Source organism: Marmota flaviventris, chromosome 1 (genome assembly GCF_047511675.1).
Source record: "Marmota flaviventris isolate mMarFla1 chromosome 1, mMarFla1.hap1, whole genome shotgun sequence".
NCBI lineage: Eukaryota > Metazoa > Chordata > Mammalia > Rodentia > Sciuridae > Marmota > Marmota flaviventris.
Genome location: NC_092498.1, coordinates 137,653,921 through 137,681,683, shown reverse-complemented (window position 1 = coordinate 137,681,683; position 27,763 = coordinate 137,653,921). Strand labels below are relative to the sequence as shown.

The 27,763-nt window shown below is 39.9% G+C and overlaps 2 protein-coding genes, 1 long non-coding RNA gene and 1 other non-coding gene across 5 annotated transcripts; 2 read left to right on the top strand and 2 right to left on the bottom strand.

The window, feature by feature from the left end:
• Positions 1 to 73: 73 nt before the first annotated feature.
• Gpn3 (GPN-loop GTPase 3) lies at positions 74 to 11,515 on the top strand. Of its 2 annotated transcripts, none has more exons than XM_027949124.2 (8): positions 74 to 455; positions 2,705 to 2,813; positions 5,672 to 5,839; positions 7,295 to 7,419; positions 8,586 to 8,701; positions 8,853 to 8,949; positions 9,470 to 9,598; positions 10,305 to 11,515. In XM_027949124.2, the coding sequence occupies exons 1-8, from the start codon at positions 243 to 245 to the stop codon at positions 10,365 to 10,367; spliced, it is 1,020 nt and encodes a 339-aa protein (XP_027804925.2). In that variant the 5' UTR covers positions 74 to 242; the 3' UTR covers positions 10,368 to 11,515. The 2 variants fall into 2 exon arrangements, with proteins under 2 accessions (XP_027804925.2, XP_027804926.1); XM_027949125.2 differs by having other exon boundaries at positions 374 to 495.
• Positions 7,723 to 7,915, bottom strand: LOC114103485 (U2 spliceosomal RNA). The gene has a single exon (XR_003584680.1). It is a non-coding gene; the product is annotated as a U2 spliceosomal RNA (small nuclear RNA).
• Positions 10,619 to 15,374, bottom strand: LOC117794861 (uncharacterized). Its single transcript, XR_004618736.2, has 3 exons — positions 15,274 to 15,374; positions 14,788 to 15,059; positions 10,619 to 10,692 (listed from the first exon to the last, which is right to left on the bottom strand). It is a non-coding gene; the product is annotated as an uncharacterized lncRNA (long non-coding RNA).
• Arpc3 (actin related protein 2/3 complex subunit 3) lies at positions 14,883 to 27,763 on the top strand. The gene is made up of 7 exons (XM_027949126.2): positions 14,883 to 14,972; positions 17,521 to 17,620; positions 21,677 to 21,753; positions 23,840 to 23,908; positions 25,076 to 25,202; positions 26,643 to 26,737; positions 27,456 to 27,763. The coding sequence occupies exons 1-7, from the start codon at positions 14,967 to 14,969 to the stop codon at positions 27,516 to 27,518; spliced, it is 537 nt and encodes a 178-aa protein (XP_027804927.1). The 5' UTR covers positions 14,883 to 14,966; the 3' UTR covers positions 27,519 to 27,763.

Genomic DNA, 27,763 nt, shown 5'->3' with positions numbered 1-27,763 from the left:
AAGGGACGCGTCACAGGGAGGAAACTTAATTGCTCCTTAAAACAAAAGGTGTCCTCCACGTCAGCGTTCCAGACCCTCAGCAAATTTGCAAATCTTGGGTGTCACCATGTAAGTAAAATCATGGACCACGGCATCAGGCGGAGGGATGCTAAGTGATATCCGTTATCCGTTATCCCCCAGGCAACCAGGGTTGGCAAGTTTCCCAACCGCCGATTTCTGCCCACTGCTTCTGCGCATGCGCAATGCCCTCGCCGCGTTTCTTCAGGACGCGTTCCTCTTGGTATTTGGTCCGCGGAACTCTCCGTAGTCAGAAGTGTGGCGGAACAAAAGGCGTAAACGGACTGTTGATTGCTATTGGTGGGCGCTTCGTGTTCCCGGAACTCAGTGGGCGTCGCGCGAAGGCTGAAGGGAGTGTGGCGGAGGGTCCCGAGAAACCCGAGAGCCGCCATGCCTCGGTATGCGCAGCTGGTCATGGGCCCCGCAGGCAGCGGGAAGGTGAGGAGAGAGAAGTCGTCGTTCGTGGGTGGCCAGGGATTCGGGAAGCGATGGAGCCGTCGGCGGGTGTGCGTACTAAGGACCCTGAGACCCTGGGTGCCCCGCTTCTCTGCTTCAGTGTCCGTTTTGGTTTTGTTGGGAAAAGATGGTAGTTGTTAATCTTTACTGGATACTTTTGCACTAGCCACCTCGTTTATTTTCACGGAAACCCGGTGAGATAGATCCTATAGCCCTCCCTACCCCCCACCCACTTTACAGGTAAGGGAAAACGAAGACACAGAAAGGTTAAGTTCTTTGCCCAAGGTCGCTCAGCTAGTAAGTTGTGGCCAGAATTTAAATCCAGTGCTGTCAAACGCCAGAATCTGGCCTTGTCTCAGAGCCACCGAGGTTAAAACAGGGTCTTTACTGTTCTTTACTGTCGGAACATGGACTTTTGGTGATATCAGGTGGTGTGAGGACTGCATATTAGGGAGCGTTGGGTCATATACTGGGAAAGTTGTTCCCTTTTCAATTCTTTCAGTTCTTCACTTTGTAGTGAGGTGAGTTTGTATTTGGCCCTAGTGTAGCTTCAACTCTCACTTAATCTCAGTCTTTTTTTAAAGTATTTTTTTAGTTGTAGATGGTCACACACCTTTATTTTATTGATTTATTTATATTTTTATGTGGTGCTGAGGATTGAACCTAGTGCCTTACACGTGCTAGGCAAGCGATCTACAGCCCCTACCCCTAATCCCTCAGTCTTGGGGAAAGGGCAGATTTTAGATTCAGAGCTTTTACTAGGAAACAGTATTTGGCTAAGATTGTAAGCATTGAAAAGTTGTATGTAAATGGGCCGTGGGGGTACATGCTTGTAAACTCAGTTGCTTGGGAGGCTGAGACATGGGGATGGCAAGCTCAAGGCCAGCCAGGGCAATTTGAGGACTCCTTGTGTCAAAATAAGAACCAGGTAGATAGATCCTATAACCCTCCCTACCCCCCACCCCCCGACTTTACAGGTAAGAGAAAACGAAGACACAGAAAGGTTAAGTTCTTTGCCCAAGAAAAGCTTGAGCTTGCCATCCCCATGTCTCAGCCTCCCAAGTAACTGAGATTACAAGCATGTACCCCCACGGCCCATTTACATACAACTTCAATGCTTACAATCTTAGCCAAATACTGTTTCCCAGTAAAAGCTCTGAATCTAAACCAGGTAAGGTACCACATGCCTGTAATCTCAGCTACTGAGGAGACAGGCAGGAAGATTACAGGTTTCAGGCCAACCTGTAGCAGTAAGAATCCGTCTCAGTAAATAAAAAGGGATGGGGCTGTAGCATGTGCAAGGCTCTGGGGTCAATCCCTAGTACTGTGGGGGGCAGAAGAAAAGTTGTATGTAATTTTATACCTTCATCCTTATGATAAATATAATTGGTTTCCATTTATAATAATAGCACAATTTTTCCTTGTAAACAGATTTAAGCAATAATGTTAAGGGCACTAAAATATAGTAGACATGGTGTCGATCAAATAACATAAGTGGGAAAAACACTAGAATCTTGGAGGTGTTGTGTGGCTTCAGGCTTTAATTAACATGTTCTGAGCCATTGAAATCTTGATGTTCCCTCCTCTTGGAATGTTCTCGTGGGTTGGCAGGCTCATTCCTCTGTGCTCAGATATCCCCTACTCAGAGACATCATCCTTGACCATCCTACCCCAAAGCTTCATTTGGACTGTATGAGTCCTAGAAGAGATACTATGTGTTAGATGCCGCACCATGTAATCAGAAATCTTCCCTTAAATTCCACTTGTTGGGCTGGAGATATAGCTCAGTTGGTAGAATGCTTGCCTTGCATGCACAGGGCCATGGGTTCAATCCCCAGCACTACCACCACTACCAAAAAATAAAAATTCTACTTGTTGCATGTTAGATCAGTAAGGAGTCTTAGTGATCATGGAAAACATCTTAGAGATGAGAAAATTGAGGGGCAGAGTGAAGTGTTTCCCAGGGTTACCAGAGAATCAAGACCAGGTTTGGATCTGCAGCCCACACAGGTGTCCTGATTCCTAGTCCAGTGCCTTTTCTTTTGTTTCTAGCTATAATCAGGGTTGATGAAAGCATAGGTTTGACCTTAGTGGATCTTGTCCCAGAGAGTCTGGAGAAACCTTTTATGGGTGTGGAGGGTATCGCTGCATTGCCTGTTGCTCTAACCCATTGTATCCTGTGACACTGCAGAGCACCTACTGTGCCACCATGGTCCAACACTGTGAAGCCCTCAACCGGTCTGTCCAGGTGGTCAACCTAGATCCAGCAGCAGAACACTTCAACTACCCTGTGATGGCTGGTAAGTCCTAGCACAGCCTTCCCTTCCTTCAGGAACAGTAAGGGTGCTGGCTGCTTAGCACAGAAACTGCTTTCGAGTGAACAACATGAGGCTGTCATTTGGCAACATGTGTTCATGGTGATGTGTGTGATGGTAGCCTTTTTTGGTCCTTAGTTAAGACTTAAAAGTGAGTGGACTTCTCTCTTATTTCTTCCCTTCTGTCCCCGCTTGGCTAGACCTGTTATGGTAAATCTACAGTAAAGCTTATTAGGTTGTAGCCAACAAAAGGAACTCAAGCTAGCTTAAATAAAGAGGTCAACCTTAAGTAAAAACTTCTCACTTATACTGGAGGTACAGATATTTGGGTAAGCAGCATTTGGATTCATAAAGCCCAGGACTGGATGAGCTCATGTTGGGAGGGAGACAAGGATCCAACACTCAGCCTTGACATTGTCTTTTCAGAGGTCCAGTAGAGGCAGTTGATGTCAGTAAGGCAGGAGGGAAATATGACTTTATAACAGCCAGGAGAGAATGTTTCAAGAGAAGGTGGTTGGTAGTGTCAGGTACAGCTGAGAAGCTGTGTAAGGTGAGGACACAGCAATGGCTGTTATATTTGGGAACACACATTTTGGTGACTTCGATAAATTATTTCAGTGGAGTGGCAGGGATGAAAGCAGACTGGACTGGTCTCAAGTGAAATGCAGGTGACCTGTGCAGACTCTGAGAGGAGAAACTTATTGAGGAGGTTTTGCTGTGAAAAGTAGCTGAAATGAAAATTCTTTTTCATTCTTATTTCTCATAATGACATGTTTGATCCTTGAGAGTGGCTGCAGGTACAGTTGGGGAAGGCAGTTTGAAGAGAAAAGGGATGTGGGATAATCCTCTTCCTTGAGAAAAAGGCATTGCGTTACTTTGGGATCATTTGGTTAAGCTCTCAAGCTAGCTTAAGTAAAAAAATGTGTTAGGAGACTTAGGGGGCCACTCACAAAACCCAAGAATAAGATTTTATGACAAGTTAGAACCCAAAACTCAACCAAGGCCAGCTTTCTGGCTGTTTCTGATATATTTTCTCTTCCTTATGGACCAGCTTTCTCTGCATCAGGATGCATGTTGCCCAAAGAGGTCCCCAAGTTCACATCACTCTCTGGTCCAAGTGTTTTACTGACTGACTAGTGTCTCCTTAGTTTATCTTCCTAGAAGATCAGTTTTATTGTCCAGTCTTAGGTTGGCTGTTTATTCCTGAAGTAGCAGTTAGGAAGGTGTTATCACTATAAATGTGCTTGTGAGCTGGACTCAGTGGCACACACCTATATTCCCAGCAGATCAGGACACTGAGGCAGGAGGATTGCAAGTTCAAAGCCAGTATCAGCAATTAAGCGAGGTCCTAAGCAACTCATTGAGACTTTGTCTCTAGTAAAATACATAAAAGGGCTGAGGATCTGGCTCAGTGGTTAAGCAAGTGCCTCTGGATTTAGTCCCAGTACCAAAAAAAAAACTGTGCTTGTGGATGAAATATCTGTTCAAGAGAACTGTGAACAGAAATTATAGGTTTGAGCACATAAATAAGTAAAAACCTAAGGTAGAAAATTATGGATATTGATTTCTGAAACTTAAGATAACATACATATACCAGAATTTTTAAGTCCTTCCTATAGGTGATTTATTTCATATAATTCTCATCCTTCTATCCCAGGATGTGTGATTCCTATCCCATCTCAGCAAAAGGAAAATGAGGCTCAGGGAGGTTGGGTAGCTTGCCTAGGGTCATCATGTTAAGAGACTGTTGGGTTTTTTTTGTTTTACTTTTTTTGAAGTAGGTAATAACATATTTACATGATTCAAAATACAAAAGGTACAAAAGAATAAGCGTACAAATTTGAAAATATCTCCCTCCCAGCTCTGTCCCAGCAACCAAAACCCCCTCCCTGGAGAAAACCAATATTTTCAGTTTCCGTTGTACCCTTCCATAAATAGTCTATGTATGTATTTTTTTCCTTTTTTTTTTTTTTCAGAATTAAGGATTGAAAAAAGGGCACTTTACCACTATAGCTACATTCCCCAGCCCTTTTTATTTTTTATTTTTTTTAAAGTTTTTTTTTTTTTTTTTTTTTTAATATTTATTTATTTTTTAGTTTTCGGCGGACACAACATCTTTGTTTGTATGTGGTGCTGAGGATCGAACCCTGGCCGCACACATGCCAGGCAAGCGCGCTACAGCTTGAGCCACATCCCCAGCCCCCTTTTTATTTTTTGAGACAGGGTCTCACTAAGTTGCAGAGGCTCTCCCCTTACTTGCGATTCTTCTTCTTCAGCTTCCTGAGTCACTGGGATGACAAGTGCACATCCCCAGCTTGATGATATTCTTTTTTTTTTGTTCGGGGTGGGCTGAGGTGGGGTGGGGTACTGGGGATTGAACTCAGTAGCACTCAAACACTGAGCCACATCCCCAGCCCTATTTTGTATTTTATTTAGAGACAGGGTCTCACTGAGTTGCTTAGCACCTCGCTTTTGCTGAGGCTATCTTTAAAGTCACAGTCCTACCACCGCAGCCTCCTGAGTCTCTGGGATTACAGGCGTGTGCCACTGCGCCCAGCATTGATGATATTCTTGCACAGAGTTCTGTGTCTTGCATTTTTCACTTAATAACATACCTAAGAAATTATATTAGTACTTAAAGAGCTGCATAATATTTCACTGTGCCATGTCTAGCTATACCTTAATTTATTTGCTCAGTTCCCTATTGATGGACACTTCTGCAGTACAAAACCATGTACATAAATAACTTTATATGTATGATTTTGAAAATTAATCATTATTATGGTGGTGGGCAATCATTTTTGAGTGGATGCTTAGATTTAGGGCTTGTCTGCCTTTTTTAGACATCCGGGAACTGATCGAGGTGGATGATGTGATGGAGGATGATTCTCTAAGGTTTGGTCCCAATGGAGGATTGGTATTTTGCATGGAGTACTTTGCCAATAATTTTGACTGGCTAGAGAACTGTCTGGGCCATGTAGAGGACGACTACATTCTTTTTGATTGCCCAGGTAAGTCAGCAATTTGAATGTGTTGTTTTCTTGAGGCTGTGATAATTGTGACCTCAGCAGAGGTATAGTATAGTATAGTATTTGTAGCTACAGACTGTACCCAAGCTCGGGCTGGGGCTGTAGCTCAGTGGTAGACGCTTGCCTCCACAGGTGAGCTACTGGGTTCGAACCTCAGCACTCCATTAAAATAAATAAATAAAGATATTGTGACCATCTACAACTAAAAAAAAGAAAGAAAAAAACTAAAAAATAAGTTACCAATCTCTTGTTGTCTGTCATTATTCATCAAGTTCATCAAGTGCTTGCTTTGTATGCCCAGAATGTCATAGACAGCAAGGGAGCCATGGGCTCTGCTCTCATGGAGTCACAGTCCAGTGGAGTGTAAGACAGTGTAACCAGAATCACCCCACCTATTGTGAGTCAGCATCCACATATCAGAGAGAATATTTGGCCTTTGGTTTTTTTGGGATTGGCTTGTTGCATTTAGCATAATAGTCTCCAGTTCTATCCATTTACTAGCAAATGCCCTAATTTCATTATTTTTTAAATTTTTTTAGTTGTAGATGGACACAGTATCTTTGTTTATTTATATGTGGTGCTGAGGATTGAACCTAGGACAATTTCATTATTCTTTATGGCTGAGTAATATTCCACTGTGTATATGTACCACATTTTCTTTATCCATTCATCTGTTGAAGGGCATCTAGGTTGGTTCCATGGCTCAGCTACTGTGAATTGAACTCACTTTTTTGATTGGCAAAAAAACTGAAGTGTGCCTGGGTGTGGTGGTGCATGCCTATACTCCCAGCTACTCAGGAGTATTGAGACCAGCCTAGGCAATTTAATAAGACCCTATTTCAAAATAAGAAGGGCTGAGTTGGGCATTGTGGCCTGTAATCCCAGTGGCTGGGGAGGCTGCGGCAGGAGGATTTTGAGTTTAAAGCCAGCTTCAGCAAAAGCGAGGTGCCAAGCATCTCAGTGAGATCATGTCTTTAAATAAAATACAAAATAGAGTTGAGGATGTGGCTCAGTGGCTGAGTGCTCCTGAGTTGAGTCCCCAGTTCAAAAAAAAAAAAAAGGGAGGGGGCTGGGGGGCGGTTTAGTGGTAGAGTGCCACTGGGTTCAATCTCTATCTAGTACCCACCTCATGCATACTCACATACCAAAGTGTGAAGAATTTTATTTTCTACATAAAACTGGGTAGTCTGTTTGAAATTTGCTAAAATTCATCTTAAGTTTTGTGACTACTCTGAAAGACTATAAGACCTCTTAAAAATTGAATGTATTGTTACTCAGGACTGACTTCCCCATCTTTGGGGACAATTTATGTTCTCTCTGTGATGAATTACCCTATTCCTGATTGTACTGTTCTCATGGTGTTCTTCCTGTAGATTGTACTGTTCTCATGGTGTTCTTCCTGTAGGTTGTACTGTTCTCATGGTGTTCTTCCTGTAGGTCAGATTGAGCTGTACACTCACCTGCCTGTGATGAAACAGCTGGTCCAGCAACTGGAGCAGTGGGAATTCCGAGTGTGTGGAGTTTTTCTTGTTGATTCTCAGTTCATGGTGGAGTCATTTAAGGTCTGAGGATAAATCTGTTGAGAATTTTTCAATCACGAGTGTAAACGGATGACTATCCCTTTTGATTATTGTATGATTCTGGATATTTCACAGACTATTTCAGAGTCACTTAATATTTGTTAAATTATTATGCTGATATATTTAAACTCAAAAATAGTAAATGATGATTCAGAGATTTTAGGGAACTGTTTATTAAAGAAAATTGAGACAGATGGGTTATTTTTTTAAATAATGTTTTTTTTTGTTGTTGTTGTTTTTAAGAGAAACCAACAGCAACCTGCTTTTAATAACTGCAAGAATAGGGTAGAGTGCACCATTCCTGGACGTACTGTGTTGATGCCTGGAGTGGATGGAGAAAGCTCCTATTCCATCTCCCTGCTCCAAAAATCCATTTCATGTATTATCTGATAGAGAACGTGTCAGATAGTAAACTGATTAAAAAAGAAAGCTACTATACTAATTACACTTGATCTTAGCCAGAAGACCAAGAAGCAGTGAAATAATGTACTTTTTTTTAATACTCTATTTTTTAGTTGTTGATGAACCTTTATTTTATTCGTTTATTTATATGTCGTGCTGAGAATTGAACCCAGTGCCTCATGCATGCTAGGCAAGTGCTCTACCAGTGAGCCACAACCACAGTTCAATAATGTATTTTTAAAAATAATAAAATAGGGGCTGAGGCTGTAACTCAGTGGCAGGGTGCTTGCCTAGCACTTGTGAGGCACTGGGTTCAATCCTCAGCACCACATAAAAATAAACAAATACAATAAAGGCATGATGTCTATTTACAACTACAAAAAAATAAATAAGAAACAACAAAATAGCCTTTTTAAAATTTTCTGAGGATCTCTTGTTCAGTTTATGAACTAAATCAAGATTTATTTATCATTAATAGCTCTTGAGTATTAGATGAGTAAGGAGGTTGATAATACTGTCTAAATTGAGATATGTGATCACTGTAGATTAAAGCCACATCTTCCCTTAGTATCCTCACCTTTGGGAGCTGAGGTTCAATCATCTGATTGAGTGGTCTTTCTCTTTAATATTAGCACATCTTTTACTAGGGCCAGTTTTCTCCCTGGGAGGGAGGAGTAGAAGCCTGTCTATTTGGAGACTTGTTGGGAGCAGTTGATTCATCTTCCCTTTTCTGTTTCCTCCTCCAGTTTATTTCTGGCATCTTGGCAGCCCTGAGTGCTATGATATCTCTAGAAATTCCACAAGTTAACATCATGACGAAAATGGATCTGCTGAGTAAGAAAGCTAAAAAGGAAATTGAGAAGTGAGTTCATTGTTCTTCTGTTCCCATCAGATTTCAGTTGAAGAGACAGACCTTCTGTTTTATGGAAATGAGAGGTTCTGTCAGTCTGTAAATCTAGTTTCCTGATTTATTCTTCCTTTTATTCATCAGACTTCTTCCTCACCTTTTAAAGGTTTCTAGACCCAGACATGTACTCCTTCTTAAAAGATTCGACAAGTGATTTTAGAAGCAAAAAATTCAAAAAGTTGACGAAAGCAATTTGTGGACTGGTAAGCTTTTGAAGTGTAGGGCTTTGGGTTTCTTCCACCTTTCCATGTGTTTGCCCACATCTAGTCAGTGACCTCCTTTCTGGGAAGCACAGACCAACACTACTTCCTGCATAGAGAAGAAGGGTGGGAGGGAGTATGGGCAGGCCTGTCAGCAGTTTAATTTAGAAATAGTTACTATCAGTGGTCAATAAATTAACAAAATATGCCTACTATTTCAAGCCATTTGACAGTTGAGAACTCTTTGTTTTCTTTTTGACATTTCAGCGGGTGTTGAGTTCAGATAAATCCCCTGAAACAGTATGCAATGAAGTGATGAGCCAGTATGTGTGCTCGCTGGTCAGAGCTCAGGAGAACCAGTAACAATTTGTTACTCTTGTCTCTGGCTGTCCCTCCTCTATATCTGAAATATAAATATTTTTAATCAGAAGTACAAATAGTTATAAAAACTCATATCTAAGTTGAAAGTTACATATTTTGCCCAACTTCAGAATGAACCTTTTTTGAAATCTCCTATTTGTAGATTGATGACTACAGCATGGTTCGATTTTTACCTTACGATCAGTCAGATGAAGAAAGCATGAACATTGTATTACAGCATATTGATTTTGCCATTCAGTATGGAGAAGACTTAGAATTTAAAGAACCCAAGGTAATTTCTGATTTTTTTTTTTTGGTGAAAATATTTGCCAGCACTCATTGACCCCTTACATAACCCAGGCAACTCCTTAGGGTTTTGTCTTAGTGGTAGCAGATGCCTGAGCTTTTCTGGATAATCTCCAAAATTGACATCTGTGCTCAGCAAGTGATGTCAATTTTATTCTGCCTTTTATTTAATTTTTTAAATCTTTTTTTATTTTTATGTGGTGCTGAGGATTGAACCCAGTACCTCACACATGCTAGGCAGGCGCTTTACCACTGAGCCACAACCCCAGCCCTTATTCTGCCTTTTATTGAGGCATTGTTATTGAATTAAGTCTTTGAACTCAGAGCTTGGGGGTATGTACAAAGAGGAGATGAAATCCATTTGAACTTGGGCTGCTCTCACACATCAGTGAAGAGACTAATGATAGTCGTCAGCAGAACACTATCTCAGCAAATTAGCTGAGAATCATTGTGAATATAAATTTAAGTGAGAAATGCTTCTGATGAGATATAAGCACATCAGCTTACCACATATCTGGGAAAATTCTATCAATTATGCCTTTTCTTAACCATTGATGATTACCTATGAGCAACACCTGGAGCTGGTCCTTCCTGGTTCTTAGTTCCATATTGAGCATTACCTGAATAATATGTAAACACATGTGAGGGAAATAAATGAATGTATTTTCTATTTTGTTTTTCCTTTGTGTCAGGAACATGAAGATGAGTCTTCCTCTTTGTTTGATGAATATTTTCAGGAACGCCAAAATGAATGAAGAATTTACTAAAAAGTAACTGTATGTGAAGAGCTTGTGGCCAAATCAGCAGAGAATGCAAATCTTCAAAGGATGCAGTAGTAGACAGCTGCTTTTTTTAATGAAGGAAAAAAAAAAAAAGAATACTTGGCCCTTTATCAGGAGCATGCCTGAGTCAAGTCCTGAGTTAAAAGTGAAATCTTGCCAGACACAGTGGTACACACCCTTTAACCCCAATAGCTGGGAAGGCTGAGATGGGAGGATGGAAAGTTCAAGGCCAGTCTTTTCAGGGCTGGAGTGAAGCTTAGTGGTAACATGAGCAAAGCCCTGAGTGTGAGCCCCATCACTGCAAAAAAAAAAAAAAGGAATCTTTTAGTGGTATTCTAACAGCATCAGTTGAGTTTTTGTTGTTGTAGTTTGGGGTTTTTTTTTGTTTTTTGTTTTTGTTGTTAATGGATATTAAACCCAGGGGCACTTGGCCACTGAGCTACATCTCCACCCCTTTTTATTTTGAGGGGGACAAGTTCTCACTAAGTTGCTGAGATTGGCCTTGTAGCTGGACTCAAACTTGCAATCTTCCTGTCATCGCCTCATGAGTTATTGGGATTACAGGCATGTGCCACCACGCCCAGCATCAGCTGAGATTTTAAATGTCAGAATTGTAAAGAGGGTTGGGGATGTAGCACGGTGGAGGAGTATTTGCCTAGCATGCACAAAGCCTTGGGTTCAAACCCCAGCACTCAAAAAATAAAGGGGGGGGGGGGATGAATGCACATAGATTTGTACATAATATACATTTGCACCTGGGATATATATAATTAAGGACATTCTAACTTTATTTTTTGCTTGGATTTTTGTTAAGGGGGGGGGGCGTGTTCTTCAGGGGCATGAATTACTGTAACAAAATATACATTTGTATATCCAAAGGAAAAATCCACAAGGTTATAGGGTATAGATAATGCCATTGATTATCTGTATGTTCTTATTTTCCTACATTGAATATGTGTTATTTGTATAATTAAAAATTAAATGTGGTATGTACTTGGAGCTCTTTCACTTCACTGCTGTTAATATGTTGTTATGTTAGTAGATCATAATTTTTGATACTTTTATTTCAAGCTGTTTTGATTTGAAAACAATTCTGCAATAAATATATTTCTTGTATCATATATACATGAGTTTCTCCAAGGGACAGCCATGAGAATAAACTTCATCATTGACTTCAACTTTATATAATGCCAAACAGCTTCTCAAAATATTGTACCATTTAGGGGCTCAGTGGTAGAGCACTTGCCTGGCATGTGTGAGGCACTGGGTTTGATCCTCAGCACACATTAAAAAAACAAAAAATAAACAAAGATATTGTGTTCATGTATAACTAAAAAATTTTTTTTTAAAAATATTGTACCATTTAGAATTTAATAGTGGGCTGGGGATGTGGCTCAAGTGGTAGTGCGCTCGCCTGGCATGCGTGCGGCCCGGGTTCGATCCTCAGCACCACATACAAACAAAGATGTTGTGTCTGCCAAGAACTAAAAAATAAATATTAAAAAATTAAAAAAAAAACCAATTAGAATTTAATAGTGGGAATAATTTCTACATCATCAACATTATCTTATGTTTTTGAACTTCTTAGTTTTGAGCTATCTACTGTTTGTTAAATAGTATTTTATTGTACTCTTAATTTTAAATTCCTGCTCACTGCTTAGTTTTACAGCTTTCCATGTGTGTCACAAGTCATGTTTTCCTTAACTATGTGTTCATTCTTATGTTCAGAAACAACATATAGTCTAAATGCTAATCTTTCACTAATCATATATGTTGCTAAATTCCCAGTTTCAGCTTAATTAATTCTTGGATATATATTTTGTTTAATAAGATTTTTTCACTTAAAAGTATCTGTGTTTTGAGGCATATATGTGTATGTAGGAAAGAAACAGAAAGGTAGCACTAACCTTTCATTACACTCTTGTTTTCCAGGTGGAACTTGAAATTCACAGCCAAGCAAATTTTTAAATGAGTGAATTTTCCCAAGTGTCAATGAAGGCAGGGATTGTTTTTAGAAATTTAGTTTATAGTTTTTGAGCACTTCAAAGTTTATACATTCCTTGAGTAATAAGCATTCACCAAAGTGCAGACGACATAACTTCTTGGCACATTCATTTGTTTTCAGTTTTTTTTTTTTTTTTTTGGTGGTGCTGGGGATTGAACCCAAGGCCTTAGTGCATGCAAGGCTAGCACTCTACCAACTGAGCTACATCCCCAGCCTTTTTTTCAGTATTTCTAAGTTAATTTGTATTAGGTGTGAGTGCAGGCTCTGGGAATGGCAAATCGGCCAATAGATATTTCTTTAGCACCTAGTATAGGCCAGGATCTCTTTCATTTCATCAACAGGCCCAGCGTTCCATTAGTCATTTGGCAACTGATCTGCCAGCTAATTCAAATTAAGACTTGCAACTCAGGTTATATTTTTATTATTCTTTGTTCTGGATAGCAAAAGTATACCTGCAGTGTCAAATTTGATCCATTTTAATTAAAGAACCAAAATGAGAAGACATAGGTATCAGTGTTAGTTTGCTCTTGGCGGCCAGCTAGGGAGTCAGGTGTCTGAATCATAGACTGACCATGTGAGTTATTTTCAAAAGATGAATTTGAGGACTGGGATGTATGTAGCTTAGTGGTAAAGCACTCACCTCACATGCAGAAAGCCTTGGGTTCCATCCCCAGTTTAAAAAAAAGACCTATTTGTGAAGAACATGATGAATGGGCAACATGGGGTATGCTTGGGGACTTTGCTGTAGCCCCTGGAGTGTGGAAAGGTGAAAACACTCTTATCTCTCGGGGCTACTAATTCTTAGAAATTTTGCCCCTTGGGAGGGGAAGAAAGAACCTTTTATTTGCCTTCTTCTTGCTATACCTCCCTGGTTTAGCTTCTGGAGATTCTAATATATCCATGGGGAAGAAAATGAGAGGCTAAATTCTGTTGTGTTCCTCTCTGAATATTGGGGTTGAAAGAATCTGATTTTCCAGGCCTCAGGGATTTTACTGTCTCAGGGGAGCATAATATGACTCTGCACAAATTTAATGAGGTTCTGTGGGTACCTGACACTGAATAAAATGGCAATGCTGAGGGCAGACAAGGCCTAACTTGAATGGGTCTGCCGTGCTGGCCAGTAAGACTATACCTGAAAAAAGGAAAACTGCTAAGGGATGGGAGAGTGGAGAAAGTAACAAATGAGTGATTAATAGGACACTTCTAAAAATACTATTTGGCTAGAGACCCAAATGAGAAATCAGATGTGGGAATAAGAGACAGAATATTTCAATCTTAGGGGCTGGTAGAAAAAATGGTTCCCAGACAGCAATGAATTTTGCTTTTCACAAGTGCTTTCTAGTAATGAGTTTTCACTATGCTCCAGGCATGTAAATTCTAAGCATTTTTCAGGTTATTTCATTCTCACAAAACAATGAGAAATACTGTCTCCATTTTCAAGTGAAGAACAAAGGCACAGAGAGGTGAATTAACTTGCCCAGAATTAGCTAGTACATGTTGGAACTGGGACTTTAAAACCAGTGTCCACTTCTCAACCATCACACAAAGAATGGCAGAAACTATACACAAATCCCTTCTTCGCTATGCTCTTCAATTTCCCCATTTTAAAAATGTTTTTATTAAGCCAGGCGCGATGGTGCACACCTGTATTCCCAGTGGCTTGGGAGGCTGAAGCAAGAGGATCCTGAGTTCAAAGCCAGCCTCAGCAATCTAGCGAGGCCCTAAGCAACTTATGGAGACTCTGTCTCTAAATAAAATATAAAAACGGGATGGGGATGTGGCTCAGGGGTTAAGCGCCCCTGGGTTCAATCCTTGGTACCAAAAAAAAGAAAGAAAGAAAGAAAAAGAAGAAGAAAAGAAAAGAAAGTTTTTATTAGTGCATTATACTTAACACATAATAGTGGGGATTTGTTCTGATATAATTTAGCTTGCTTCATTTCAGTCGCCAAGCTCTTCCTCTTTCCCTCCCCAACTTCCCTTTTTTGAAGGCAGTCGGTGGAGTTCATTCACTCAACAAATATTCACCGATGCTTACAATGTACAGTGACTGTCACCGGGGCGGGGGATACCAGTGAACAAAGCAGACAAGAGCCCTGCCTTTTTAACATTTACAAGGGTGGGGCAACAGACGACATCAAAAGGAAACGCAGAATCATAAAACTGAGGGGAAAAGGTTTTCTCACTTAAAGCAGGGGGTTGGAGTGGGGTTGAATTTGAAAGTGTGATTAGGGAATTAATTCTTCACTGAAAAGGTGAGCTTTAAGGAAAAACAAAGGTGATTAGTCCCAGGGATACCGTAAGCCTCAAACACCTCCCTGGTCGGCACGCGCTTTACACATGCGCGGTACTCAGAGCCCCTGCCCAGAGTTCGGACGCCCCCTGACGCACCTTCTGATCCGTACAGCCGCAGCAGTCGGCGGCGGGAGGGCAAGGCCGGAAACGTCACGTCCTCCTCTTGCCCTCCCCTTCCGGCTCACTTCCGCCTACTCCGCCCTGGTCCCCAGACCGGAAGCGCCGCGCTTTAACTAGATCTTGCTCCTCTGAGTCCAAACCCCGGCGCCGCCAAAATGCCGGTAAGGGTTCGATCCCGAGTTGTGGGGACACAGTGGGTGTTGGGGAAAGCGACGGGAAGTCGTGCGCGTGCTGAGAAAAGCGGGAGCCTGAGAAGGGGAGAGGCGAGGAATGGGACCAGTCTCTTTAGTGTTGGGGCGGCCGGGGGTGTTGGCGTGGGGGGGCGCGGGGCGCGGCAGTGTGGCCTGGCGGCCGGGCGAGGGAGGAGGCCGCCTGCACCCTTCCCGGCCCCTTCTCTCCAGTCCCTGCCCCTTCCCTCGCCCCTCTGCTCCCCCTGAGGCCAGCTGGGTCCGGAAGACTCACTGCGGCCGCGAATAAAAAGACTACGCTTTTTATTTTTCATTTTTCAAGCCCAGAGTCCAGCTTCTTTTTTCTGCCAGCGCCAGTTCCTCCTCCGCCTTAGGGGGCGGGTCCCGCCTGCTGCTTGTCATCTGTCAGACCCCACTTCCCGGACTACCCTATCGCCCCCGCGTGGCGGCCAACTCCGATCCAGCTGGGTTGAGAAATCCTTCGCCTCGGGGTCGGCTTTGGTTTCCAGGTGTTTCTTTTTTCGTGTGCATGAGGATAGGAGTGAAAATTGATGATGGCCCCGTTGTCCTGAGGGTCTGAGGGATTTGTCGCCATTGTGGTTTCAGTTTTGCAGATTAGGAAAAAGGTGATTCAGTGACATGCATTACAACAAATGCATCTGCTGAGCATATGCTGTAGGCTGAACACTTCTACAGCAATGAGTGAGGCCAACAAATCTCCACTTTTAAGGAGTTGATAGTCTGATAGGGAGACAGACAATAAAAAAAATTTAGACAAATAGCGGAGTTTCAGATAGTGACAGATGCAATGGAAGAAATAGGTGGATAACAAGACAGTTACTGGTGAATGGGACGGGAGGGCTTGCTTTATGTAAAGCATACCTGTGATGAAAAGGAGCAGGCCATACTTACAGCTATGTATTTCACAAATTCCATAATTATCATTTGACTCCCGGACCAGAGCTACACACTTCATAAAGTATTCTTTTTGCTCTATTATTATTATTATTGTTATTATTACTTAGTGGTTATATATAGTAATTGGGTTTCTGTTTAATTCTTAATTGAACACGATGGAGTTTTATTTAGTCATAAAGAAGAACAAAGTTGGGGCTGGGGTTGTGGCTCAGTGGTAGAGCACTTGCCTAGCACGTGCAAGGTGCTGGATTCCATCCTCAGCACCACATAAAAATAAATGAATAAAATAAAGGTATTGTGACCAACTACAACTAAAAATAAATATTTTTTAAAAAGAAGAACAAAAGTTATATAATTTGCAGGAAAATGGATGGAACTTGAAAGCATTATATTAAGCAAAATAAGCCAGACTCAAAGTTAAGGGGAAGGGAGGAGAGAAGGGGAAAGAGGAAATACTGGGGAATGAAATAGACTAAATTATGTTATGTGCCTGTATGAATATGTCATAATGACTCCCTTCTATTATGTGTAATTATAATACACCAATAAAAATTTTTAAATAATAAATATCAAAGTGACCTTATGAAGTAGATACCATTATTGTTTATTTTGCAGAAGAGGAGACTGAGGTCCACAGAAATTAAATAACTTTCACACTAGTGGTAAAGCAAGATTTTAAGCCAGAACTGTAAAGCTCTGGGCTCATTCCAGTTATGCATAAAGCATCCTGGATTTCTCTGTGTTATTTATTTTGTATCTGCTTTCTCCATTAGCCTGAAAGTTCTTTAAGAACGAGTACCACACTGGTCTTATATCAACTGTATCACTGTCCCTTGCACATAGAAGATGCTTAGTAATCATTTGGTGAATTAATGAATCTATGAATGGGTATGTTGTCTTTTAAAAAGCCAGACATCTTTAAAAAGCAGAAGTAGGAGTCAGCATTCAAATTGCTCTCACAGGTACTCTTTTTCCCTCTCCTTTAACTCACACCTCCCCACTAAAGGTGGTGCATATCACTCATCATACACATTTTACAAATTTGGAAACAGGCTAAGGGAAGAAAAGTGATGTTTTTATTGAAGTCATAAAGCCACGAAGTAGCAAAACTGAAAAGGTAGTACTGGGTCCTGGTTTAACTGGAGGGTGGGTACCCTGATATATTCTATTTGCCTCTTTCTCTAATGAAAATATTTCCAGCAGTTATCACTGTGATGTCACTGAATAAAAAATTGGAAGACATACTCAGTAGCATCCTATCATACAGTATTTCTACTACAAAGATAGAAAAGGCCTAAAAAACCCTGAGAACATAGACAATAGTAAAATGTAATTTTTTAAAATTGGGAAGTGGTTGAATACTTATTGTTTTTGTTTTTAAAATATAATTAATTATAAATTTACAAATTTAATTTTTGACTGTGTTTAATAACTACTTGCATAATTCCTCAGAATTTAACAATTGGTTTTCAGTCAGTAAGAGCCAGCTCCAGCACATTGCTGCTGCCATCCCTTCTTCTTTTCCTTTGGAAGAATGTATTTGTCATCCCAGTGACTTTGCTATCTTTCTGTTTCTGTTTTCTTACCTGGCTTGCCACTACAGGCTTACCACTCTTCCCTCATGGACCCCGACACCAAACTCATTGGAAACATGGCCCTGTTGCCTATCAGAAGTCAGTTCAAAGGACCTGCCCCTAGAGAGAGTAAGTCTAAACCATTATTTTCAAATTTTGCTATGAAATGCCTATACTTCTGACATTAAATCTGGGAAATTCAGAACCTAGTCCTACCTCAGATTGTTCTCTTCCTTCTGTTTGCTTGGTGGGTGTTATATTTTTCAAGACTGAGGTTGTATGTTGCATTTAATAGGAAACTATGTTATTCTAATTTCTCTGGAATATTTTGTTGAGAGAAAATGTGCTTAATTTTGGGAACTGTTCCTGCAATCACTGTCAGTCTTTTTATTTGGGTAAGGAGGTGGGGTAACTGGGGATTGAATTCAAGAACACTCAACCACTGAGCCACATCCCCAACCCGATTTTGTATTTTATTTAGAGACAGGGTCTCTCTGAATTGCTTAGTGCCTCACTATTGCTGAGGCTGGCTTTGAACTCACTATCCTCCTGCCTCAGCCTTTCGAGCCTCTGGGATTACAGCCGTGTGCCACTGCACCTGGCTCACTATCAGCCTTTTAAACTAATCTAATGCTGCTATCTGTGTTGAACGCCATGTCCTCATCCTTTCTCTGTCATCACAGTGGGAAAAACAAACAACAAAAAGTATTTTAACCTCTTCCCCATCTAAATATTTTTCCTTTGTTCATTCTTCAGGATCTTCATTTTTAACACTACCTCATTCTTATATCTTTTTTTACTTTTTTTCAATTGGTGCATTGTAATTATACATAGTAGTGGAATTCATTATGCCATATTTGTACATGCACATAAGTGATTAATCACATTTTCCAATACATTCCCTTTCCTTCTTCTCCTCCCTCCCCTGATCTGCTTGCTACTCGAAAATATTTTTTTTTTTAATGTTTATTTTTTAGTTTTTGGCAGACATAACATCTTTGTTTGTATGTGGTGCTGAGGATTGAACCTGGGCCGCACGCATGCCAGGCGAGTGCGCTACCACTTGAGCCACATCCCCAGCCCTTTACTCTAAAATCTTAAATATGCTCCATAACATTACTGTGTCTACTCTTTTTTATTTAGTTATTTATTTTAGTTGTAGTTGGACACAATATCTTTATTTATTTATTTTTATGTGGTGCTGAGGACTGCACCTAGCGCCCCACACATTCTAGGTAAGTGCTCTACCACTGAGCCACAGCCCCAGCCCCTATTCTTTTTTTTTTTTTTTAAGTGTATTTTTTCAGTTGTATGCGGACACAATATCTTTTTTATTTTTTTCGGACACAATATCTTTATTTTTATGTGGTGCTGAAGATTGATCCCAGTGCCTCATGCATGCCAGGCGAGCGCTTTACCACTGAGCCACAGCCCGTTGTATCTACTCTTTTTTGTTTGTTTGTTTTAATATTATTTTTAGTTGTGTATGGACTTAGTGTCTCTATTTGTTTTTATGTGGTACTAGGATGGAACCCAGTACCTCACACTTGTAAGGCAAATGCTTTTCCACTGAGCCACAAGCCCTCTTTTTTTTAAAAAAAATTTTCTTTCTTTGGTAGCTGTTTGGTTTTTTAAGTTGTTTTTGGGTACTGGGAATTGAACCCAGTGCTTTGTGCATGCTAAGCATAAACTCACCCACTGAACTACATTCCCCATCCCACATCACTCTGCTTTTTGAAACATTTCTGCTGTTCAGAAAGCCTCATTCTAGGGCTGGGGTTATAGCTCAGTGGTGGAGCACCTGACTAGCACATGTGAGGTATTGGATTCAATCCTTAGCACCCACAAATAAATAAATAAATAAAGGTATTGTGCTCATCTACAACTAAAAAAAAAAAAATATTTAAAAAAAAGCCTTATTCTGTTTTCAGACACAGATTCTTCTGACACATTCTGAGATGTTCTGCCAACAGTATAATTTGAATTATGTTAGACATGGTTTCCCTACACCCAGCAAGGGTCTGGATTGAGTTCCACTCATGGTTTCTAAGACCATAGTTATAACTACAAGTTTTGTACTGATCCCATCTCCATTCCTCTGCCAGACTATTTGACTTGACCGCCTCTTAATTTAATTCTGTTTTCAACACCAGTTGAAAGCTAAGTAAACTTAATAAATTTGGTGAGTCACCATGGTTTTTGTTTGAGTCTGAGAAAAAAAAGAACAGATGGAAAAATACACAAGAAGAAGACTAATAATATAAAAAAAAAATTACACTCCAAAGAAAGCATAAGAATCAATGTTGGCCCAGATGTCTTGAGAAGAACACTTTCTACATGGTTACAAATACCGTATAGTATATCAGAAGGTACAATAGAACAAGGATGGAATAAATCTACCACCTTTGCAATTCTTGGGCCCTCAAGGGAGATTGAGACCCTAAGAAACCAGATAAATTGAGGGGTGACCTTGTTTCTCTTCCTAAAAGGACTAGATTAATACTAAATTAGAGTGAAAGCCTGTGTTGTGAGCTAAGTAATTTAGCATTAATTAATTGTGAGGCTGGGGTCCTATCCCAGTGTTAGAGCATGTATTTAGCATATGCAAGGCCCTGGATTCAATCCCTAGCATCCCACATACACACAGATTCCTTTATATTCAGCAGATAGCTTTGGAGTGCCTTTTATATGCCAAGCACTCGTCTAGATTCTGAATCATTTTCACTTCCACCACCTCCTATCATTGTGTTTAGAAGAACTAGCTGATAGATTGCAGGGAATATAAGTCTAGAGTTAGAATTCCATTGAAAGTTTTCAACAGAGGAATAAACGGGGATAAAGATAGCTGAATTATAGAGAATTAAAGCTTTGAGGTTACTTTGCATTTCTGTTTATGAGGGATAACAATCATGGACAAGAAGTATAAATAAGTGTCTTGGCATTACTGAAACCAGCTGCTGGATATCAAGACCCTGGTATTTTGACCTTTTTAAAATTAAAAAAAAAGAGAACCAAAAACTGCCAGAGAAATTGTGTAATGACATCTGTCTCTGTCACAGCAGTATTTCTTTCTTTTTTCAATCTGTAGCCTTGTCCAACAGCTTTTTCTCCACCCCAGGGCTAGTGATTGAACCCAGGGCCTTGTGCATGCCAGGCAAGAGCTCTACCTCTGAAAACTCCTAGCCCCCAAGTACATTTAAGTCATCATTTTTTTTTTTTCTTTTGCCATCCTGGGGACTAAACCCAGGGGCTTTACCACTGAGCTACATTCCCACACCTTTTTAAATTTTATTTCTTAATTTGGAACTGGGTATCCCTAAATTGCTGAGGGTGGGCCTTGAACACAATTGTGATCCTTCTGCCTTAGCTTCCTGAGTAGCTGGGATTACAGGCATGCACTACCATGCCCAGCTAAGTCATAGTTTTTATTTTTATTTTTATTTTTTAATTTTATCTTATTTAAGAGAGAGAGAGAGAATTTTTTTTTTAATATTTATTTTTTAGTTTTCGGCGGACACAACATCTTTGTTTATATGTGGTGCTGAGGATTGAACCTGGGCTGCACGCATGCCAGGCAAGCGCGCTAGCGCTTGAGCCACATCCCCAGCCCCAAGTCATAGTTTTTATAAAAAGAAAGATATATGTCTGAATCCCAACAAATTTGAAATAATCGAGTGTTTTTTCCTCTGAAACTACACTATGTAAAAATTATATTGAATACCCTTTATTTAAAAAAAAAAAACACTTTGTTAAAGTTAACCTATATCTCAGTCTTTTTTATAAATGCATTGAGAGAGGCTTTGAATGATGTTCACTAAATGTTAATAGTAGTTGTTTCTATGTAGCAGGGATTTGGGGTGATAATTAAAAATATCTGAGGATTGAACCCAGGGCCCCACATTTGTTAGGCAAGTGGTCTACCGCTGAGCCACAGTCCCAGCCCCTTAATTGAATTCTTTTTCTAATGAGTGTATATAAGTTTTACAAAAATGACCCCCAAAAAAGTTATGTACTTGTTTTTCTAGAACAAGTTTTTTAAGACAATTTCAGTAACCTCATTTTATTTTGTTCAACTTCAGGACATTTGGGACTTAAGTTTGGTGGGGGTTTCTTTATAGCTTTTTATAGGTGTTATGGTTTGCACTTGGCTGCTGATATTCTCTGCCTTCCTCCCTTCCTGATTAGCAAAAGACACAGATATTGTGGATGAAGCCATCTATTACTTCAAGGCCAATGTCTTCTTCAAGAACTATGAAATTAAGGTAAATTACAGTGCTTGTAGTTTAACCTACTTTTTTGATGGGCATATTATCTACCTTGCAGTTAGGATTGCTGTGAGGAATAAATAAAATAAAATGAGGTTGTGATTTTAAAATTACAGAATGGTGCCTAATGGTAGACTATGTATAAATATTAGTTTCATTTTTTTTCCCCAAAGTGTGTATCAGGTGTTGGCAAACCATAACCTTAGGGCCAAATGTGACACACAACTTCTTTTGGTAAATAAAATTTAATTGGACACAGCAATGTACATTTGTATGTATATAGTCTGTGGTTATTTTCCTACTACAATAGCAGTTGAGTAGTTATGACAAAATCTGCATAGGCCAAAATGCAAAAAATGTTTACTATCTGACCTTTTCAGAAAAGACTTGCCAACCCCTGGTCTGGACTTATCTTTTTTATTCATCATTAATTAAGGATCTGTTATGTGCCAGCCCTATATTTGTGTAGGACCCATCCACAATCAAAAGGCCTTAAATGCTTAAATGCTTTTTTTTTTTTTTGGTACTGGGGATTGAACACAGGGATGCTTTGCCATTGAGCTACATCCCCAGCTCTGTTTTTAATTTTTTTTTTAATTTTGAGACAGGGTCTTATTAAGTTGCTTAGGGCCTCACTAAGTTTCTGGCCTCCTGAGTCACTTGAGATTACAAGTTATTACAGCCTATTATTTTTTTATATACAGGTTGAGCATTTCAGATTTGGGGTTTTTAGATTAGGAATGCTCAACTGGTAAAGTCTGCAAATATTACAAAATTCCAAACACTCCAGAATATGAAACTACTTTTCTGGGCCCAAACATTTTTGATAAAGGACGCTTAACTTGGGTTTTTGTGTCATAGACTTGATATTGAGAAGTAAAGAAACTTGAATAACCCTTGCCTACTTTCCTGACCCCTCTTCTCTCCTTTTCTGCTCTCAGTTCCCATGAAGAGGATGGTCAAGAAAAAGGTAGAGAGGAGTAGAAGAAAAGAAGAGGGGAAATTTTAAAAAATTTTATAGCTGGGCTTGATGGTACATGGTAATCCCAGACACTCAGTTGGCTGAGGCAGGAGGATTACAGATTTGAGGCCAGCCTGGGCAACTTAGAGAGACCCTGTCTCAAAAATGAAATAGAAAAGGCTAGGATGTAGCTCAGTGGTAGGGGGCCCTGGGTTTAATCCCCAATACAGGGGCGAGAGTCAGAGGTGGGGGCAGTTCCTGAGCAAGTTACAAAAAATGGTGAGGAATTTTCCTGGTAGTGTCCTAAAATATGTAACTTTAACCTCTTGCCAAACTTTTACTTTTTGAATCAAACAGGATATGGAATCTTTTATGGGCTCTTGATCTACATACAAATTGTCTGAACATGCTGTGATATTGCGATGTATTTTCTATATCTAATGTACGACTAAGTATTGTATTTTTACGAGGTATGAATAAATATTGTAATTCTGCCACATTTCGCATATTTTATCATCAAATATACGGTCTTAAAAAAAGGGAAATATATAGCTTTAGTCTTGTTGTTGTTTTAATAAATCTTTGTGAAGTTGGGCCTACAGTACATGCCACATTTGATCAATAGCTGTTGTCTTCACATTTTCTTCTCGGTTAGGTCAAGATGTTAGGCTTCTGGAGTTCTTCAAGAACATGTCAGATGTGAAATAATTGCTTCCTTCTTTTGAGTAATGAGTGTTTCTGTCCTCGGCAGAAATCCTCAAGTGAAAGGCTTTTAAACAATTAGCCAACCATATGGTGTGCCTCAGGTTTTCTAGGCAGCTTTGTTAATCCTCCTTCCTACGCAGAGTGAGGGGCTGTTGGCACAGCTCCTCAGGAACCTAGGCCGTCAGCCGTAGCAGCTGAGAAAAACAAGGGTAGCCCCACAGCTCAGGATGGAAGCCAGTGGCTCCTGCCCAAGGGAGCTTGAAAGACCATGCATGTATTTGGAAAATGACACTTTTTGATGCTATGGTAACTATATTGTCAGGATTTTCAGTAGATAATCAAAAGGCAAAGGCTGTATATACGTGGTTGTTATGTTTTTTTTGTTGTTTTATTGAAGATTTTGTTTTCCCCCCATAGAATGAAGCTGATAGGACCTTGATATATATCACCCTCTACATTTCTGAGTGTCTAAAGAAACTCCAAAAGGTAATTAAACTTGGATAATCATATTTCCTCTGACTTAGAGCATTTACTTAAGAGGAAAATCTGAATGTAGTTCTTTGAATTCATAATGTGGTTGACTAACATTACCCCCCCCCCAAAAAAAAAAAAAGATAGTGGTGATTTCAAAAGGCTTTGCACGTGGAAGACAAAAATCTTGACAAAGAATTTCGCTTGGCTCAGGAGTTCTTGACCCTGGAGTCCAAGGATAGAATACAAAGGTCTGTGAGGTTAAGTGGCAAAAATTTCATTTTTCTTTCCTATAACTAAAATTTAGCATTTATTTTAGTTATTAACATAGGCTATCCACAGTAGTATTAGCAATGCCTATTACTTTTTCTTCTATAGAATTCATGATATTTTCATATTATATTGGTGTTGAAGATATTTCAAAGTTTATCTCACTCATCTTAGCTATTAGATCTTACTGTTTTGTGCACTTTTTAAAAATGTGTGATTTTAGCCAGGCACAGTGGCGCACATCTATAATCCTAGCGGCTGGGGAGGCTGAGACAGGAGAATTGCGAGTTCAAAGCCAGCCTCAGCAATGGCGAGGTGCTAAGCAACCCAGTGAGAACCTGTCTCTAAATGAAACACTAAATAGGGATGGGGATGTGGCTTAGTGGTCGAGTACCCCTGAGTTCAGTCTCTGGTACCAAAAATTAAAAAAAAAAAAAAAAAAAGTGATTTTAGATATTTTATTGTGTTTCATTATAATTGTTTTCTCTTGAAGCTGGGCATAGTGGCACAAGCCTGTAATCCTAGCAGCTGGGGAGGCTGAGGCAGGAGGATTACAAGTTCAAGGCCAGCCTCAGCAGTTTAGTGAGGCACTAAGCAACTTAGATCCTGTCTCAAAATAAAAAATAAAAAGGGCTGGAGATGTGATTCAGTGGTTAAATGCCTCTGGGTTCCATCTTTGGTACCAAATTAATAATAATAATAATAATTGGTTTCTCTTATGTTAATTATGTTACTTTGTTTTGTTCATTTGAAACATTTCTCTGAGAAGGGGCCCACAGGATTTACCAGACTACAAAAGACACAAAAAACATTATGCCCCTCCCTTAGCTGCTTAAACTAAAAAAATTATAGTTTGGACATTATTATCCTATTCCTTCTTAAATGTGTGTGTGATTTTGTTATTGTTTTTAGTGCAATTCCAAAAGCCAAGGTGAGAAAGAAATGTATACCCTGGGAATCACTAATTTTCCCATTCCTGGAGAGCCTGGTTTTCCACTTAATGCAATTTACGCCAAACCTGCGAACAAACAGGAAGACGGTAAGAACAGGATCTCTGTCCTATCTGACATTCTACCTTCCTCCTTCTCTTGCCTTTATCAGTATACAGATTAAGAGTGGACTCATTGGGACTTACATTATCTTTTATTTTAGTTGCAGATGGACACACTACCTTTATTTTATTTATTTATTTTTATGTGGTACTGAGGATCGAACCCAGTGCCTCACATGTGCTAGGCAAGTGCTCTACCACTAAGCTACAACCCCAGGCCATCTTTTTTTTTTTTTTTTTTTTTTTAAGATACTGGCAAAATCGGCTGGGGATATGGCTCAAGTGGTAGCGTGCCTACCTGGTATGTGTAAGGCACTGGGTTCGATCCTCAACACCCATAAAATAAAATAAAGATATTGTGTCCACCTAAAACTAAAAAAATAAATATTTAAAAAAAAAAAAAAAAGATACTGGCAATTGAACTCAGGGGGCACTCAACCACTGAGCCACATCCCTGGCCCTATTTTGTGTTTTATTTAGAGACAGGGTCTCACTGAGTTACTTAACAACCTCACTTTTACTAAGGCTGGCTTTGAACTCGAGATCCTCTTGCCTCAACCTCCCAAGCCACTGGGATTACAGGCGTGTGCCACCAAGCCTGACTCCTAGCCCATCTTTTATTTATTTCTTCATTTAATTTTTTACAGTACTAAAAGTGAACCCAGCAGTGCTTTATCACTGAGCTACACCCCCAGCCTTTTCTCTTTTTTATTTTGACACAGGGTCTTGCTAAGTTGCCTAGGCTGTCCTCAGACTTGCAATCCTTCTGCCTCAGCTTCCTAAGTAGTGGGGTTATAGGCATGTGCCACTGCACTCAGCATAAGTACATTATCTTATAAGTAACTTTCACAAAAAATTCTTGCTAACAAATATGACATACAGAGAATCTTTTGAGCCAAAATTAATATAGGACAAAGCCATTTGAACTGTCATTTATTTTTCTTATCTCATATTGAATATATAGAAATATATTGCTGCTGGGCGCAGTGGCGCACACCTGTAGTCCCAGCAGCTTGGGAGTCTGAGGCAGGAGGATTGTGAGTTCAAAGCCAGCCTCAGTAACTTGGCGAGGCCCTAAGCAATTTAGTGAGACCCTGTCTCTAAATAAGATATAAAAAAGGGCTGGGGATGTGGCTCAGTGGTAAACCATCCCTGGGTTCAGTCCCTGGTAACAGAAAGAAAGGAAGGAGGGAAGGGGGGAGGGAGAAAGGAGAAAAGGGGGAAGGAAAAGAACATATTGCCAGAGTTGATATCTAGACCAGTGGCCAGTACATTTGGGCATATTTTCAAATACTTTTTTAAATTCTGAGGGCTGGGACTGAAGCTTAGTGGTAGAGCATTTGCCTAGCGTGTACATGGCTGTGGGTTCAATCCCCAGTACCACACACTCACACAAAAATTACAGCCCAGTTTTAAATTCTTTTTTAGAAGTCATGCGAGCCTACCTACAGCAGCTAAGGCAAGAGACTGGACTGAGACTTTGTGAGAAAGTTTTTGACCCTCAGAATGATAAACCCAGCAAGGTAGGACCCTATTTTTTGCCTGTTTCAATGTAAATCATCTTTTACCTCTGCTGAACACACTAAAATCTTCCATTTCAAGAACACGTAATTTTTGTGTTGCCGAAGTATGTACTTGGTACATAATAGTTGACTAGACCACAACAATGAATTGCATCTAATAAGGAAGTTTTAGTTGTGTGTTCTTACGTTGGGGCATTGTAAATCCACAGAACAGGTTTGATTTGTCTGATATCTTGGATATATAGTCACCTCTCAGTACCTTCAGGGACCACAATCTGTGCCTGTTCAGGTCCCTTGTGTATACAATAGCATGATATTTGCATATAATCTATGCACTCCTCCAGTATGCTTTAAATCATCTCTGGGTTATTTATAATCCCTAATAAAATATAAATGTTATATAAGTAGCCGATATACTCTGTTGCTTAGGGAAAGTGACAAGGAAAATGTCTAATGTGTTCAGTATAGGTATAGTTTTTTTCCCCTAATATTTTCTATCCATGGTTGGTTGAATCCTTGGATGCAGAATCCACGATATCAAATTGATATACTTCATCATATTTTGAGTGACCAGAAAAGTTTACATGTGCCTTTAAGGAATTTATAATGTAAGAGATACTGGACCAATATTAAATTTTATTATTTAATTAATTTGAATTCTGACTTACCTTGAAATTGCACTGTCATGTGTCCATTCTGTCTTGTCTTCCCTTGTTAGTGGTGGACTTGCTTTGTGAAGAGACAGTTCATGAACAAGAGTCTTTCAGGACCTGGACAATGAAGGGCGCCTGGGCAGCCAGTCTCCAGCACCTTGGGCAGCATTTCACAGCAAGATGTATACGACCCTTTGCCTTTATCTCTTAAAGTTTTATACAGAAGCAAGAAAAGAGCATGACTGTACTTGAAAAGCTCTTGATCAAAAATTTGGGGGTTGGGGGTGAGTTGTTGAAGGATAACTTGAAATTTTATGCAGTATTAAGCTGGTGCTTAATAAGAATGAATAATAAAGAACTTTCTAACGTTTCA

Excerpts from the sequence above, each read along its gene's own strand:
- Gpn3 (XM_027949124.2), top strand. The coding sequence starts at position 243 with ATGCCCTCGCCGCGTTTCTTCAGGACGCGTTCCTCTTGGTATTTGGTC. Across the intron at positions 7,420-8,585 it reads TCATGGTGGAGTCATTTAAG|TTTATTTCTGGCATCTTGGC; the intron begins GTCTGAGGATAA and ends TTCCTCCTCCAG. Across the intron at positions 8,702-8,852 it reads GCTAAAAAGGAAATTGAGAA|GTTTCTAGACCCAGACATGT; the intron begins GTGAGTTCATTG and ends CACCTTTTAAAG.
- Arpc3 (XM_027949126.2), top strand. Across the intron at positions 23,909-25,075 it reads GTCTAAAGAAACTCCAAAAG|TGCAATTCCAAAAGCCAAGG; the intron begins GTAATTAAACTT and ends TATTGTTTTTAG. Across the intron at positions 26,738-27,455 it reads AGAATGATAAACCCAGCAAG|TGGTGGACTTGCTTTGTGAA; the intron begins GTAGGACCCTAT and ends TTCCCTTGTTAG.